Raw genomic sequence first — 17470 nt, 5'->3', positions numbered from 1 at the left:
TATATTTTTTTTAAAAAAAGGATAAATTATATGGAACGGATGAAAATAGAAAATAAGAACAAATTATGTAGGACAAATGAAGTATTATATATATATCATAGTTAATCCTCCAACCCCACCATAAAACAACCTTTTTAATTAATTTTTCTCTACACCTAAAAGTCCTATGCTTGATTTCACGTGTAAAGCTATATTTAAAAGAAAAAAACCCTACTACGAATTTAATTACAATTCGACATCTACCACTGTACCAACCAAAATTAGCCGATAATCAGCTACACTAAAAAATAATAATAATAAAATCAAATCAAATAAAAAAATTGGCCGATAATCAGCTACACTAAATAATTCTTCCTTAAAGATACTAGGATAATTAAATAAAAAATACAACTACTTGCATGTTGCGTTTATCTGTCTTTTATTTATATATATATACATATATAAAAATTAAATTCTTGACTTCATAGTTATAAATACTTTAAAATAAAAAAAAAAGCTTTATGTTTACATAGGAATAAGTGGTCTTAATTTGTATGGTCTTATTTTTTATTTTCAACTGAAGTATTTATAAAAAAAAAATTAATACTCTCTCCGTGTCAATATTGTTATTTTCTATTTTTGTATATCCCAAAACAAGGTAACCACTAGCAAATGTACTATCTACCTTATATAATAAATATATTTCTAACTACAATATATTACACAAATATTATTAATTTTATATTACATGGTACCAATACAATACTTTTATCTTTTTTTTTAGAGAAACTCAATATAATATTAATATTAAACAATCTACATATAAAAAGTAAACATGACACTTTCAATGGAATATAGAGAGTATATTTTTACTATAAAAAAAAATAATACTAAAAACAAAAGAACAAAAACTTAATATTAACTTTTTAAATAATTTCCAAATATAATAGTACCTAGTGAGAAAAATAAAAGAAAGTAAGAAACCACACACACATGGTACTAATTATAAAAGTTACCAAAAAGACAAACCAAACGAGGTGGGCAGTTTTTTCCCCAGTCTTTAGTAAAAGCATTCCCACGGAAAGTCCATCCACAACATAATATCCTAACCCCATAAAAGACCTTGACAAGAATCATCCATATACACACATATATATATATATATACATATATATATATATTCCTAATAATTCATATATTGATCATCAAACCCTAGCTATCTTCTCCCCCAAAATCCCCATGACTAGTAGTTTCTTCAACCTCCCTCTTCATTACAACTACGATAAAAAACATCATCATGAACAAGATCAAGAAACCTCGTATTTCTACAAAACCCTCCAATGTTTGCCGCTCCTCAGCCGCCTAAGCGAAGTGAAAGAAGAAAGAGAAGACATAGACAACAACAACGACGGGGATTCTTCAATCGAGAGCATGGCGGCGGTGGCCTTGCAAATAGGCCCCCCGCCGGCCCCCGCGATCGAAAATATGAAAGATGACGAGGATGAAGATGAAGAAGACGAGGAAGAAGTGATGCATAAGGTTAAAGGGCCACTAAAAAATATTGGATACAATAATAATAATAATGATAATAGTGATGGGGAGAAAAGATTTTGGATCCCTAGTCCAGCACAGATACTTGTAGGGCCTATGCAATTTTCTTGCAACATATGTGGCAAGACCTTCAATAGGTACAACAACATGCAGGTAATTTGATTTACTAATTACTTATTAATTAGTATTATATATTTCGATGAATATTATGATCATGATCTTGTCTTAAAAAAATTTCAGGAAGATTTGGTGAATAATTTGTGTGATTTGATTTATTTTTGTGATGGTTTTCAACAGCTTGATTGGTGTATAGTTTTAATTTTTATTCCGATCTTTTACTACTTTTGATTTAGATTTGTGTATAAGAAAGATTATATGAGTTAATTTTTGTAAGGGGTTTCATTTTTGGTATGAGTTCTGAATTCTTGATTTTTTTTTTTTTTTTTTCTTTTTTCCTCTAAACTATTGTTTTCTTCTTGAAAAGTGGATCAATCTGAATAAGAGTTATAGAGGTTGGATGTAATATTTTTAGGAAAAAAATTATATTAGTAAAATAATGTTGAAAATATAAATAGACAAAGACAAAAAGGAATTAAATTGCTTGGTTCTTATCATTTTGTTATATATATATTTTGGATGTGTATGTGTGAAAACTTCAAATTAGTTACACAGTCTGTGCAAAGCATGCACTACTTTTGTCTGATAAAACCATGTCCATTATGTGAAAACAAAATAATATATCAAAAAATAAAAATAAAAATAAAATTGTAAATATGAAAGGGTTAGCATAAATTTCTTTCTTTCTTTATCCTTAAATCCTAAATTCAGTATCATAGCTTTTTCACACAATTCTTAGGATAGGACAATGGCGTGTTTATTCTCTTTTGAATAATTATTTTATACTTCCTCCATCCGCCTCTAAAATTTTTATTTACCTTTTGCGTCATTGTATTAACATTAAAAATATCCTTACATTTATATATATTTTGTTTTGTATAAATATGATACTATTAGTATTATAAGACTAATGGAAGTATTTTTTTGTAATTTTTTCTTAATTTATACTGTATTTTTATATAATAATTAATATTCAAATATCAACACAAAAAGTAAATAGAATCCTTAGAGTCGCATGGAAGTAGTATTTTATTATTTGAAATATAAACATAGCCATCTTTACTCTATTTCCATTACTTAATACAAAATTTTAATTAACGAAGATTTGTAAATTTAAATAATTGAGATATTTGAGTGTTTCTACACTAAATGTGAATAATCTATCATAACACACTTAACTATACATTCACTAACATTATGACATGCAATAATCATCAGATGCATATGTGGGGCCACGGGTCGGAATTCCGGAAAGGTCCGGAATCCCTCCGCGGCAGCCAGCCGGCAGCTATGCTCCGGCTGCCGTGCTATTGTTGCGCGCCGGGATGCAAGAACAATATCAACCATCCTCGTGCGCGTCCCCTCAAGGATTTCCGAACATTGCAAACGCACTACAAGCGCAAGCACGGCGCCAAGCCGTTTGCTTGCCGCAAACCATCGTGCGGGAAATCCTTCGCCGTTAAGGGCGATTGGCGTACCCATGAGAAAAATTGCGGCAAACTATGGTATTGCACTTGCGGATCCGACTTCAAGCATAAACGTTCCCTTAAGGACCATGTCCGCTCTTTCGGGAACGGCCACTCACCTCACCCGACGTCGCCCCTCGATGATTTTGACAAAGATGATTAGGTTAAGTGTTTGATTTTATGTTTGTGTTTGTGCTCGTTTTCACCTGTTAGTGCTCTGTAGCAAAATATCTGCTTTTAGGGATAATTTGCCATGGAGCATTGGATATTGGTGGTGATGGCTTTATGTTATGTGTTTCGAGTTTTAAAAATTATGGAAAGTTGGATTGTGTGTGTTGAAGAATTTGAAGCTGATCAATTTTCTTCTACAAATGTTGAGGTTCTTGTGGGGTTGTTAAGAGTGGAAGAAAATGTGTCAGCTTTGAATTGTTATTTGTAGTGTTTGTAATGTTATTACATGCATTTATGCATGAAATGAATTGTTTTAAGTATTCGGCTCTTTTGGATTTCTGTAATAATAATAAATTTATAAATATATATATATATATAATAGGGACATAAATAGGTAAAGGTGTACATAGTTGGAGTAGTTGTTAATAAAGTTGGTCCAACATGAGAGACTGCCTAAATCACAGGTAATCAATCATTTTACTCTAATAATGGACTTGGAGAAAAATAAAATTGAGTAGAGAATGAGATTTAATTGTGTATGGTAAAACCGACAATTCAGTTGAGAAATATAAAAAAATGCAGATATATGAATGATCAAATAAAAATAAATGATTAATCGGATAAAAAAAGAGTTTTAACGAATGAGAATTTATGAAAAATATTTTTAGTGAATTTTATGTTTTTTTAAGATTATCTTTTAGTACAATTTCTTAAAAGATCGTAAAATTAAATACTTTAAAAATAAATTAAGTTTTTTTTTTTTTGTAAAATTGAAATAATATAATTTTTAAAAATTATAAAAATTAAATAGTAAAAAAAAATTAAATTAAAAAAAATATATATACTACAACATCATTTCTCTACGCTGGGAGATAAATGAAAACAGAGAAATTCTTTAATTTAAACAAACAAGATATTTCATTTCTATGGTCTCATTTCTCTATACCAAACACAAATAGTGATTGTTATTAATTTTTTATTTTTCGAAACTGTATATTAGTTATTTATCAATATTATGAAAATGTTCAAAATATATTAGAAATTCTTTTTTAATGAAAGAACACATACACTTTGTTATCATTATAATTTTGTTTGTTATAACTTAGAGTGCAAAAGTGGTAACATAATTCATATATGTAATAGATAAAAGATAGTATATGAATTTATTTGAATTCATCAATTACATTGAATATGATCATTTGAATACTTATGACAAATATGTTTAGTTATATATATATATATATGTTTTATGATACGAGAATGAATTTATAGTACTTATAATTTTAGTACACTAAGAAAATTGTATTCGAACGTAACAACTTACAACTAGTTTAATAAAGTAAATCACACCTTATGACAAATCTGGTTGTTATTTTATATAAATTTATTTTTAATGATATAGAAATTCACAGTTATTATTTTTTTTTTTAGTACATTGTTTATAAATTTTTTGTTGAATCTAATATTTTGCAAACTAAGTTCGATAAAACAAGTCATATTAATCGAACTATATGTAAAACCTGAAGCCGTCAAGATTTGAAGAGTATACATTTTTTTTTTGTTTTTTTTGGGTGTTTAAGGAATTGGACCGGACATGTGTTATATTGTAGATTCTTAATTAAATATTTAATTTTTTCATTATAGTTCTAAAAAGTTGTAGTAATAATTTAAGCAGGCCCAATATGGTTGAGCCCAAATCGCAGCTCAAGGGCAATATCGGAACCCTAACTATAAAAAAGAGGTTATCTCCTTCCATCTATTTGAAATCGGAATTCTCAATAGCATTCATCGCCCTCTGCGTTTGCAAAACCCTAGCGGCAGCAACTGCGATATCATCTTCAGCCGTCAAAGCCAACAAGTAATTGTTCTTACGTTCCTTTAGTATCATTTCATTATATATATTCTCAGTTTTGATTAGTTACAGTTGTTCTAGATGTATAAATGTACGTCTTCTTCTTCTAATGTTTTTTTCTTTTCGATTGATTAGATATGAAGGTTATCGCGGCTTACTTGTTGGCTGTTTTGGGCGGCAACGTCTCTCCTTCGGCTGAGGATGTAAAGAATATCCTCGCTTCAGGTTCATTTGCGCTTTTGTATTCAAACATCTAATGATTTTATGCGATTTAATTTGTCTTTCTTTTATTTCGTAATATCTGGTCTTCGGCTGGATTTTATAGTTGCGATCCGATAATTTCAATATAATTGTGTTTCTGTTGCTGTATTGAATTTTCATCTACGTTTTAAGAATTTCCATATAATGTTTATGTGAGCTAGCTAGCTGCTGTCATTGTAAAACAACAGGGTCGTGTTTCTTTCACTGTGCTTTCGGGCTATGCTTCGTTGGAATCTGTTAGCATATATAGCGTTGATTCTTCATCACAGCAACTGCTAACTTGTGGTATTAGAGAAATGTTCTTCTATGTAATCGTTTTAACCTGTGATTTATTGCTGCCTTTTTTTTTTTTTTGTTTTGAGATGCTTATCATATTTGTTTTAGTAATTTATTACGTGGTTTAGATACACTGAAGCTTTAGTCCTTTCGGGTTTTACACAATGTATTGATTTCAGTGCCATGTTGAGGTGGAAAGTGATCTTGATTGACTTACATTGTGAAATTAAACTCTATGCAATTTTATTTAATCTCCAAGATCTTTTACCCCTACAATGCAATGCATATACTGATAGTTTTTGGCTGTTAAAACGGGCTATTCTTATCATTTATAGCTTCTTACTGTTTTATTTGACATGAATTTGCTTCAGTGGGAGCTGATGCCGATGATGACAAAGTGGAGTTGCTTTTATCTCAAGTTAAGGGCAAGGATATTACCGAGCTGATTGCTTCCGGAAGGGAAAAATTGGCCTCAGTGCCGGCAGGGGGTGGTGCAGTTGCTGTTGCTGCACCAGCTGGGGGTGCTGGTGGTGCAGCTGCACCAGCTGCTGCCGAGCCAAAGAAAGAAGAGAAAGTTGAGGAGAAGGAAGAATCTGACGATGTAACTTTCAAGAACTTAGGAGAACACATTTTTTCTATCACATTTTATGAATTTGAATTGTTGACTGATGACTCTTATTATATTTTGCAGGACATGGGTTTCAGTCTCTTCGATTAACAAGCTCTGGACTTCTAGGAAAGGGGTTTCAGTTACCGATTCGGTTTATTTTAACAAAAGTTTATGTTCTCATTAGTTTTAGTTGGATACTTGGAAAATTTTTTTGCCTGAAACTAAATCGGGGCTTTCTTAAATTTTGTTTGTGTTTTTTTTGGGACACTTTTGGTTGAACAGGTTGCATTTTTACCATCTATTACTTTTGTTCTTCTAAACCCTAATCTGCTTCGTATGCTGTGTTGGTGTTACTATGCTTGATCTATGTGTATATATATATATCAGATGTTAATTGTTCTTGTGTGTCTATTTTATTTTAATTTGAATGTAGGTTGAAGTTAAGGCAATGGTTGCACTTAATGTTTAGTGTTTTTTAAAGCATCTATTTTGAATATTTTCTTGTTATTCACTTTCCCTCAATGAGTGGACTGGAGTACAAATGCAGTAGTAATTATAGTCATAGTGCTGGGATTGGCATGGCAATAAAACAAGGAACTAGAAGGGCCAGTAGGCTCATTACACGTGTATGGCTTGAAATTGTCCACGTAGACAGAAATACACGTTGCGCACGTGTAGTATATGCGTGTCCCGTATGATTGCTCATTAAAGATATGATAGTTATTTGAGATGTGTACAATTCTTTGGGCTACCTATGACACATGATTTGGTTACTACAATTTGTTTTGTCATGTCTGATCTAGTTTGCTATTGAGTATTACGTTCGATGTTCACGCATTTTCGAATATCGGCGGCAAGTTTTATAAAATATATATATATATATATGATATTATAACTTTTAACATATATTTATATATTTTTTTATTTAGTCAATTTGTGCAATTTATTAGGACGAGTTTAATTTCACTTAATTTCATAAATATGTTAGAGGGTGTTTTTTTGTTTTGTTTTTATTTAAAAGAAAACCAATTGAATTAAAATTTTATCTAAGGAGTACTAGTGTATTTTATTTGGATATATAATAGAAATAAAAATTGTTACTTTATTAAATATTATCAAGTTCTCAAGTACGTACATGATGTGGTTGACTTGGTCGGTCCGATTCTAACAGCGCCGAACTCACCAGAGTACTTTGGACAGGTATATGCTGCTTTTTCTATAATGTCGGTCTTCTTCGTCGTCGTCCTTCTTAGTTCTTTCTTTTTCTGCCATTTTGGTACTCTCAAAGTCAGTATTCTATTATTCAATCAACATCGTAATCATGAAGCAGCAAGGAAAGTAGAAGCCCACCCCTGCCTGTCCGTACAAGCCTAGTCACTTTGTTGTCCTCGTGATCATCATCTTCTTTTGTTTTTAATTGTTCTTCCCTCGGCTTCATTTTGCAGTTTTCACTTATCTCCTCGCTTTCTCTGATTTCTTCCAATCCGCTTTGTATGCTTTTCTGCTTTAATTTGTTTTTTCGAGTGGAAAAAAGGGGATTCAAAATTCCTCTTGACGGATTCCTAAACCTGCTACTTCGAAGCTTTAATCAGGTACTGCTTATTTTATAGTGATTTATTTGTTCTACTGGTTTATGCCTGTCTTTTCTATAGGTTGATTTCATTTACAGCCAATTTCACACACCAGAGTTGCTTTTATGATCTGTTCTCAGTGTTGATTTAGGCTCGACTTTGTAGGGTTTTAGAGACAACGGATATTTATTTCTGTAATTCTGCCTATTGTTTTGTTGTAAGTATGAAGCTCTCAATCAACAGAATTGAACGAAAATGGTACGCAGAATCATGAATTTGTATCATATGTATATTCAAATTTTGAATTGAAGATGATAAATGATTCTGAGTAGGTAGGTTCTATGCCATGGCATCTTAATTGTTATTTATTGTGTGATCTGAGCACCTTTATAAATTAAAAATATCTCATGAATCGCATAGCTAGTTCTAGTAATGTGAAACGAACAGAATTGAGTGAATCAAATTCATGTTATTGTTGGGAATTAACAGAAACTCGCAGATAAACTGAAGCTTTCTCTGCTCTATATAATTTATATATTCAGGTCAGATGAATCAAGAGATAAAACAATTACCAGAAGAAAATGATTGTGAGGGAAAGCGAAATGGTGCTATACATCCCAGGAAGCCATTGCTGAGGCAATTTGACATTGAAGATGACATTAACAAACTCTTTGAAGCAATAGACATTAGAAATTCTTGGCGAAGTGTTCAATTTAGAGACAGAAGTGCCATGAAAAAACCGATGAGATTTAGTCCTTTCAGCACAGGAATTTCTGAACCAGTGAGCCTCAAACAGGCTCTGAGAGGATTGTGCATCTCCCAAGCATCCGAGTTTGCCGCAATGAAGAAGAGAATGTCAAGGCCATCAGGGGTTCAGCAAGAAGGTGCTATCAAGAAGTTGTATGGCTGTGGCAATGGACGATCACATCAAGCTGAGTCGAGTTTGGTGAAGATATTCTTGCTACCTGAAAGAAACCTGGATCAAAAGCCGAAGGTGGAGACCTCGAAAAGTAGTAGTAAAGTGAGCAGCAATGAAGAAAGTTGTCTGAGTGTCCATGGTAGAGCACCCCAAATTTCAAAAGACTTGAGATGTGAAGCCATAGACGGAGTTGGGAAGGAGAAGGGGAGCTGCTTAAGCTTAAACTGGAGAGACCTGAAGTTGTTGAGGAGGCAGAGATTTTGCAGTGGTCTTAAGCTTAACAAGATGGAAGGTCCTAGAACTTTCTAGAATCGGAATATAGTCGGGAGTCACCGACACTGCCGGAGATGGTAGCTGTTCCAGATGAAGTAGAAGAAGCTGGAAGGTTCCAGAACATTCTAGAATCGGAATAATATTAGGAATTTTGTTCCTCGCCTGCGCATAATGGTACGTCTATGCCGCCTCTAGCGATTGTACAATATCTGATGACCTTTTAGGGTAGTGCAATTTTGTGTGGTCAATAAAGAAGCTGGAGGGTTCTATTCTATTTTGCCTTGTAAATGTAATCCATGGCAGCTCAGTTGCGAGTTTCTTCGTTGCTACCAAAAGAGGTGAAAAGGAAAAACCGTGATTTGAGTGCAGACGGAAAATGAGAGCTTTGTGCGTCAGTGTACACTCGATTCCTGCCGTCCGGAAATTACCATATTGCCCCCCGCTTCGTCTTCTCCCCTTCAAAACCCTGCGTCTCGACGGTTCGGCAAATAGGCGTAGGAAATCCTCGAGGATAGGGGCGGTTTCGATGGCTTCGTCGGCGGCGATCGACTCCGATAGCGGCGCAAGGAGTACGAAGCCGTTCTCTGTTCTATTTGTTTGCCTCGGGAACATCTGTAGAAGTCCGGCTGCCGAGGGCGTCTTCAGGCACCTCGTGAAGCAGCGGAGTCTGGAGTCGGAATTCTATATTGATTCTGCAGGCACCATCAATTACCACGAGGTATGTGCGTGATTGTATGGTTTTTCTGAATTGAACCGTGACTGGATCGGCGATGATTTTGTGTGTTTGATTTAACAATCTAGGGTAATCAAGCGGATCCGAGAATGAGAGCAACTTCCAGAAACCGAGGGATTGAGATAACTTCGATCTCGAGGCCGATTAGACCTTCCGACTTTAGGGATTTTGACCTGATTCTCGCCATGGACAAGCAGAACAGAGGTAGATTCCAATCGTAGGGGTTCCAGACTATAAACTATAGTTGATAAATGCTTGCATTTTTTTTTTTTTTTGAGTTTGCCATTGGACTTGCAATTCATATTTCATAATCCATTACTTGAAATTCCGTTGATGATGATGATGATGATGATTCAGTGATTTCTTTCTGAACACAGAGGACATACTTGGGTCGTATGAGAGGTGGAGGCATAAGGAAGCTTTACCTGCTGATGCTGCCAATAAGGTTGGTTGATAAACGATAAGCTCTCTCCTGCTGCCATGTGTTACGTTTTCGATGCTAAAAACTGATGATTTGTTGTTAAAAAACTTTATTTGCCAATTTGTTTGGGAACCTGCAGTTTTAGATAAAATCTAAATCAATTTAAGAATTTTGCAACATCAAAATCAATCTCAGAGTTATTGCATCCATTTTGGTAGCCACAATTTATGCATTACAGAATTCGGATTCAGTAAATGCCAAATTAGATCCACAATTTTATTCAAGGGGCTGTATGGAAAAATGAAATAAACTGATAACATTATAATAAAATTTGGGTTCGAATTCAATAATACTGCTTTGAATTTGAATATGCTCCGGGATTTGTAGGTTCAGTTGATGTGTTCTTACTGCCGGAAGCACAAGGAAACAGAAGTACCTGACCCATATTATGGTGGACAGAAGGGTTTTGAGAAGGTAACACAACACTTACAAGTTATTTGGGTTTGAACTTTATTGACCTCTTTTCACATTTATTTGGATCGTCCTTCTTTGAACTTTGGTATTTTGCTGTCTTGAGCTTGGAATATCCGAACTTGATCATTGCTAGACATGGATTTAGGAAGGGACATTTAGGATAATATAAGGTTTTTATTTGTGTATTAGAACTCCCAGTTTGGCAATATAATCTTGAGTGAAATTATTAACAATGGGATAGGTAATAAGCTAATTGACTAGATCAGGTATGGTGAGGTATGTATGCTTCAGGCTACACTGCGACATGAGAATGGTTCCTTGAGATGATGGAGTTAGAAGTGTTGTATGTATGAATTCTGTCATATTCTGTTTTTGCTGCTTTTGAAGCACAAAGGGGAAAGTGCTTTAAGAAAAAGACAAATTCCAAATTTAAGAGCTTTTATCTTAATTTTCAATTTGAAAACAAACATTATTTTTGTAATTATTGATCTACTCATTGTTTTTGCTAGGTATAGTAGGCGTATAGCTGCACAAGAATTCAATTAAAATATACATACATATATTCTTCTATAGATATGGCAATAAACTAATTTTGAGATGATAAATAAATAAAGCACATATGAGTTTGTGGCAGGTTCTGGATTTACTAGAAGATGCTTGTGAATCACTTTTGGAAAGCATTGCTGACAAAACCACCTCTGGTAAGCCTAGCCTACCCTCATAAACATCATATATTTATTATTATATCCATCTCCACCGGTTTCTCTTCTCGTTTCTGTTGTTTTTACTTAATGCAAGCTTGTTTGTGTACAATTATATCGTGAATAAAACTAGAATAGAATATAACTTGCTGAAGCCGCGGTCAAGTTGCCTGTCCTGACCGGACCCTTTTTTTTTTTTTTTTTTTTTTTTTTTTTTTTTTTTTTTTGTTTTCAATATGTATAAAGCCATAGGGTGTGTTTGTTTTGTGCTTTTGTTTTGTGCTTTGATTTGAAAGAATTTTTTTTTTTTTTTTTTTTTTTCTTAATGAGATATAGGAATTTGTACAGATATAAGATAATATGAAAATAATAAGGGTTTAATCTATTAAGTTTTTTTAGTACAAAGAACAAAGGTACAGTGTTTTAAAAAATTTAATTTTAAATTTCTGACTTTTACTTCAAAATAAAAAAAGAAAGGCTCGGTGAGGTCTTTCTCCAATTAATTGGGTCCTGTTGGGCCACATTTAATGGTCAACGCTGAAGAGGAGTGCCCCATTTTGAATTAGGCCTTTTCTAGGGCAAAGCCCGTACAACCTTGAGGCCTCCCCGAACAAAAAATTTTCGGATCTGGACTTAAAACTTTATCTAATATTGGGCCACCTTTGGGTCAAATATCATTCATGTCGATCCGTACGGAATTACCAAATATGCCAGTTGGCCCAATCTCATTTCAGTTGGGCCCGTTGTGGCTCACACAAAGTTTCAGTAACGATTACGTAGTGGACCAGACATGGGCGGAATTTGTCTTGTAGGCCCGACAGAAGCCCACTTAAAGGCCCAAACTTTAACCTTGGGTCAATCTCATTTATATCAATACTAATGTGGGCCATACAAAAGCCCAAAATATGCCGAAAGCAGTCCTGTCAATATTGGGCCCGTCATGGGCTATATAGTGAGCTAAGGTGTTTTGTTGAACTCTCCAATGGACTGGCCCAACATAAAAGCCTGCTTATTTCAGAATTGTCTATTACTATATTGGGCCTCTATGGCCCAACATAATTTCTGTTAGCCCATTATTGCTGCAGACTATATAGGCCCCCCCCCCCCCCACCTCTCTCCCTCCGCTATTTAATAATAATATACACATTCTATTTTCAATTTATATATTTATAATTGTATATACAAACAGTAATATTAGCTTATTTATTATTAATATTAAGCACAATTTTTTATATGCGTATAATTAAAAATTTTGCTATGGTATTACGTATGACAATTGACAAGCCAAGTAGTGAATCGTAAAAAAATCAGATTTATACACATTTGAAGCAGGCAGAATAACGTTTTGAATGAAAAGAAAACCACCAAAATTCCTAGGATTCATCCATAGCATTATTATCATGATCGTTGTCATTATCATAATATTCATCGTCCCGCTGGATTTGCTTGTCTTGCACTTGTCCTGTACGTCGACAGATTCTACATCAACAACCTTCGTGTATATATATATATATACAAACTAGCCAGCCAAGAAAGACGAGTATCAAATATCAATAACACTATTTTACTTACGGGTTACCCGTTCGTCAGGATTCTGCTCATCGTCGTCAAAATCAGGTATATAAAAATCTGGTGGAACCTACAATGTACACCCACAAAAAGGTTCCGGATTCAGCAAGCCAGCCAATCGCATAAAATAATGTATGTGTAACTCACTCATACACAACTGAATTATCATCGAAGATATTATCCTCTGAATATGATGAAGTCGGGAAGGGAATGAATACATACCTCTTGCATTTGTACACCAGGTGCATGTTGAATGGAACTAAGATTTTCGCATACTTGCTGTCTGATTGTGTTAATGTACGACTTACTATTTAAATTCTCCTGCAAATGAACAAGTCGAAAGAAATTCAATACATTCGTTCTATTGCCCACCCAAAGAGGATTTAAAACTATCCAAACATCTTCTAATGCAATTGTGGGGAGAGAGAGAGAGAGAGAGATAAGATCTCTGTCAAATTATATACGATCAATTACCATGTATCTACCAAACACAATTTAACAAAAAAGTGAAAAATAAAATAAAACCTTGATTTTGATACCTAATTAGCATGCCAATTATATACACTATCAATTACCATGCACCTCCAAAACACAAATTTAACCCCAGTTAAAACTGGATTGTGATACCTAGTTAGCAAGCCGATTCACGTACCATAAGTCCGCTAGGACATTTCAAGGAGAAATCTGGAGCGAAATATTTGATGTAATCGTTTTCCGGGATCTCTGCAAAAAGGAATCACCAGATTTACCAAAAATAGAATTCATTAAGCACATAATAGCACAAAAGTTAATAGTGCAGTGCAAGTCTAACAGAATTTTTTGTGGGTCCCGTCATACAACCATACCATTAGGGAGCTCCGCATCCAAAAGGACTCCTGTCTCTACAGTCCAACACCTGGCAACATTCTCTTTAGTGTATCCACCACCTCCAGTTACCTATATTAATGCTATTGCTAGTCAAAGAACAGATGTATAAATAGAAGCACTGAATAGTGTGTTGTACGCAAAAAACCAACCAGCAAAGGCAAATTGAGTTGCTTGACAAACTTGACACAAGCAGCATGCCCTGCAAGAAAATGTCCAATTCAAAATAAATTACGGTATTTTGAAATGCTACTGGTGACAAGTTCATTCAATCATCAGTGAATCCATAATATATTACAGAAATACAACAAAAAACTGTATAAATTACAAGCATAGCACCATCAATGGAAAGATTAAAGCATCCCAAACGGTCCCCAGCAAGTGAATCTGCTCCACACTGGAGGACAATAGCTCCCGGTGCATAGCACTCCACAACTTTCATAATAATCTGCAGAATTATGAGACAAGAGAACTTTTCTTTGTAACTTGGTAGGTAACTGCAGCAACTAATGTTGCGAAAGATACCACATACCGTTTTAAAGAGACGTAGAAAGCTGGCATCATCTATACCATCTTTCAGAGGGACATTAATGGCATAATTTTTGCCTTCTCTTTCACCCACATCCTTAACAAGCGAAAAGAAGAAAATTAAGGAATCAAATGTTAATTACTATACTATGGCTTCACTAGCAATAAAACAACTTACTCAAACGTCAACAAGAAAATTTATATGAATTTTTTTAACATCGCAAAGATAGTATCATTCCAAGAAAATGGCTGTAGATACCAGAAGCATTCTCATTCCAAATTTCAGACAATAAACTTGCAATGCTTTAATATGCACTGTATATTTCAATAGAAACCATCTATGGATGAGAAGAATGAAATTATAAATGGAAAAATACTTGGATTGTTTCATACAAAATCATTATAATCACACAGCTGATTGATAACATTTGAGCAATAAAAGCAGCTTTACAATTTCCAAACTGTTTTCACTTTCCATCAAAACGAGCAAACGGAAAATACATACAAATCCACTACCATTAAGGAAGTACCTTTACGTCACCTGTTCCAGGAAAGAACAAATCCCCGTACTTGTGAAAACTAACCGTCATTACCCTGTAAGGCAAAAAAAACCACAACTTCCATTAAGATGAGGAAAAAGGCAAATAATAAAAATTTTGAAAACACTATGATTCAGCTCCAATTTTTATTTTATTCACTATCTTAGACATCTGCATTCAATAAAATAATCAAAGCATAAAACAAGACATATGTGGCCATGTTCACCACCAGATCCCTTTGTTCCCTTTCAACTCTGTTCGCTACTTTATTGAAAGAATGCGCAACACTCTTGTATGACAACAAGTGCAACTAAAGTTGCTTCATATAATCAACTACTAGTAAAATTAATCGTATAATAACAATCTCATTTATTTTTGTAAATACTTAAGGTGGAATCTTATGAAAGATCATTTTTTAAAGGGATTAAATTATTGCTAATACCTATCAGTGAAATAAAAGGCTTCTTCAACCCCATCACCATGATGCACATCAATATCAATATACAGGACACGAGCATGATACTTCAAAAGCTCCAAAATTCCCAAAACTAGGTCATTGATGTAACAAAATCCAGATGCCTCACACTTCTTGGCATGATGCAAACCACCAGCCCAATTGATGGCAATGTCACAGAGCCGATTATTCAATCTCCGTGCAGCATCTGTCAGAAAAATCAGAATGGCTAAGTGAAGGTTTGGGGAACCATGATGGAAATGACAATATACATGACTACAGAACTCACCTATCGTACCACCAGCATATATTTGGCAGAACTCAAAAAGATTGTCAAAGACTGGACAATCTTCTCCAAGATTATCTACAATAAACAGTGGATGTAAAAATAGCATAGAGATCAGAAACTACAGAAGGGAAATATATATAATATAAAATAAAATAATTGATAGCAAAATCAATCTTAGCTAAGGAAATTTTCTTCTAAGTAAATTTGTGCGTAAATGAAAAATTGAGAATCATAGAACACAAGATTGCAATATCTAATCACATTAGGTACAAGCAGTGTTAGCATCATGGTAAGCATAAAACTGTCTAGATGGAAAAGAATCAGTTAGAACATTAGAATCAAATGCTCATGGTAAGCATAAAACTGACTAGTTAATTAAAGTTAGGTTCCCAAGGCTTTATAACAATGAAGAGCTGAGATCAAGTAATTACTAACCAATTCATAAAAGTGTTATGCCCAACATGACTAGGGGCATAGATAGACACGTTATGTTATAATGACTTATTTTCAACATAAATTTAAGAGTTCTAAAATTACATAACAAGCCTATAAACCTAAAGGAGTGTTAAGCCTGAACTTAAGTAGGAGTCTACAAAAATTATAGCTGAATCAAATCAAATCAAGAGAAAATGTTGAGCCCTGGCTCGAGCATTATATTGTGCTACTACTTAAGAAGCTTCAAATACTTAGCCATAAGATCCATTGACTCTTCTCAGGAGTAAATTTCCAATTGGGGAATAGTTTCATTTCTTAGAATTTCACCACAGAATGTTGCACCACTTTCTAAACCAGAACAACAGATAATACACTATGCTAAAAAGAACATAAGAGACTCAAATAAAATCTAAAAAGCTTGAGGATGAAAGGATTAGTTACATTTTGCCATCTGAGTGGCGAATAACTTCTGCGTGTTGGGAGTGATGCGCTGCAGAAACTCAACATAATCTGGGGAATGGAACTGTGCTAACTCCACTGGATATGCTTTGTGAGGCCTCTAATTTAACAGAAAGAAGCCAATTCTCAAAACAACCAAAAACTTGAATTTATATATACATATTAAAGAAAAATTCAGTAGGAAGCATACGCACGTAAATTTCCATCTTGTTGTGGAGATCATACGCGAGAACCAAATGGTGAGTCATACACAATCGGTGAGGTTTCATAGGGTGATTTGGTCCGAAATATACATTCCCCACATCCCCTACAATACGTAAATCTCCAGGTCAGTACGGTTTCACGCAAAGAAATGCATCTAAGTTACAGTGTGAAAAGCACATCAAAAGAGGACAGATCGAAAAATCATACCGTCGTAGAAATACGAGATTCTGTCCTTGCTGCGCATTGTGGAAAGCGACGGTTCGGCGCAACCAAATCAGTAACTGACCGCTGATTGTGCGATTCCTTCAGGAGATTAAAAATTCGGCCACTCACATGGGCAAAAAGAAACGAAACCACAAGCAATCGAGAAGCGAAACCCAGAATCGAAACCCTAATTGGGGTTAGGGTTTCAACAGATGCTATATATGTAGGCTATATATGATTAGAGAGTAGAAGCAACTGCCCCATCTATGCCCGGAGTTCGATTCCTCCTCAGCACTTGCAAGCGAATGTTGATCCGACGCGTCAGGTGTGCCGCCGCACGGAAGCCCGCAGCCATGGACGAAGGTCGAAGTTCGATATATAATTATGGTTACAGTTAATCGCGTTAACTGGAAAACTGTTTATTAAGCAATTATCCGAAGAATGATAAATCGCGTCGGCCCTTGTTGGAATATTTGTTTTTATCATTGCATCATGTATTTTTATAAATATTGTTTAAAATTTAATATTTCGTTACAATTTATATTTATAT

General features: G+C 34.3%; 4 protein-coding genes across 6 annotated transcripts; 3 read left to right on the top strand and 1 right to left on the bottom strand.

Annotated features, from left to right (window-relative positions):
- The first annotated feature begins 1150 nt into the window (after window positions 1-1150).
- Window positions 1151-3605, top strand: LOC127259932 (zinc finger protein WIP3-like). The gene is made up of 2 exons (XM_051287551.1): window positions 1151-1683; window positions 2866-3605. Exons 1-2 carry the CDS (start codon window positions 1219-1221, stop codon window positions 3274-3276), a joined length of 876 nt encoding a protein of 291 aa, XP_051143508.1. The 5' UTR covers window positions 1151-1218; the 3' UTR covers window positions 3277-3605.
- Window positions 3606-5029: 1424 nt separating this feature from the next.
- Window positions 5030-6682, top strand: LOC127259586 (60S acidic ribosomal protein P2-like). The gene is made up of 4 exons (XM_051286995.1): window positions 5030-5142; window positions 5272-5361; window positions 6045-6274; window positions 6365-6682. Exons 2-4 carry the CDS (start codon window positions 5274-5276, stop codon window positions 6389-6391), a joined length of 345 nt encoding a protein of 114 aa, XP_051142952.1. The 5' UTR covers window positions 5030-5142; window positions 5272-5273; the 3' UTR covers window positions 6392-6682.
- A 1016-nt stretch (window positions 6683-7698) lies between these two features.
- On the top strand, window positions 7699-11529 carry LOC127259585 (uncharacterized). The gene is made up of 6 exons (XM_051286994.1): window positions 7699-7875; window positions 8397-9764; window positions 9848-9983; window positions 10157-10224; window positions 10588-10674; window positions 11309-11529. The coding sequence occupies exons 2-6, from the start codon at window positions 9423-9425 to the stop codon at window positions 11396-11398; spliced, it is 723 nt and encodes a 240-aa protein (XP_051142951.1). The 5' UTR covers window positions 7699-7875; window positions 8397-9422; the 3' UTR covers window positions 11399-11529.
- A 1084-nt stretch (window positions 11530-12613) lies between these two features.
- On the bottom strand, window positions 12614-17358 carry LOC127260013 (histone deacetylase 9). 3 transcript variants are annotated; one of them, XM_051287644.1, is made up of 14 exons: window positions 16924-17356; window positions 16707-16819; window positions 16495-16612; window positions 15619-15693; window positions 15318-15537; window positions 14867-14930; window positions 14341-14433; window positions 14148-14256; window positions 13961-14010; window positions 13790-13880; window positions 13597-13667; window positions 13167-13265; window positions 12948-13014; window positions 12614-12837 (listed from the first exon to the last, which is right to left on the bottom strand). In XM_051287644.1, the coding sequence occupies exons 1-14, from the start codon at window positions 16958-16960 to the stop codon at window positions 12749-12751; spliced, it is 1296 nt and encodes a 431-aa protein (XP_051143601.1). In that variant the 5' UTR covers window positions 16961-17356; the 3' UTR covers window positions 12614-12748. The 3 variants fall into 3 exon arrangements, with proteins under 3 accessions (XP_051143601.1, XP_051143603.1, XP_051143602.1); XM_051287645.1 differs by lacking the exons at window positions 12614-12837; window positions 12948-13014 and having other exon boundaries at window positions 13572-13667; window positions 16924-17358; XM_051287646.1 differs by lacking the exons at window positions 15619-15693; window positions 16495-16612; window positions 16707-16819; window positions 16924-17356 and having other exon boundaries at window positions 15460-15543.
- Window positions 17359-17470: the final 112 nt, after the last annotated feature.

The sequence above is a fragment of the Andrographis paniculata genome, unplaced genomic scaffold (genome assembly GCF_009805555.1).
Source record: "Andrographis paniculata isolate CXL003 unplaced genomic scaffold, ASM980555v1 Contig60END, whole genome shotgun sequence".
In the NCBI taxonomy this organism is placed as follows: domain Eukaryota; kingdom Viridiplantae; phylum Streptophyta; class Magnoliopsida; order Lamiales; family Acanthaceae; genus Andrographis; species Andrographis paniculata.
The sequence above is the reverse complement of the archived record's forward strand: the minus strand, read 5'-3'. Positions and strand labels throughout refer to the sequence as shown.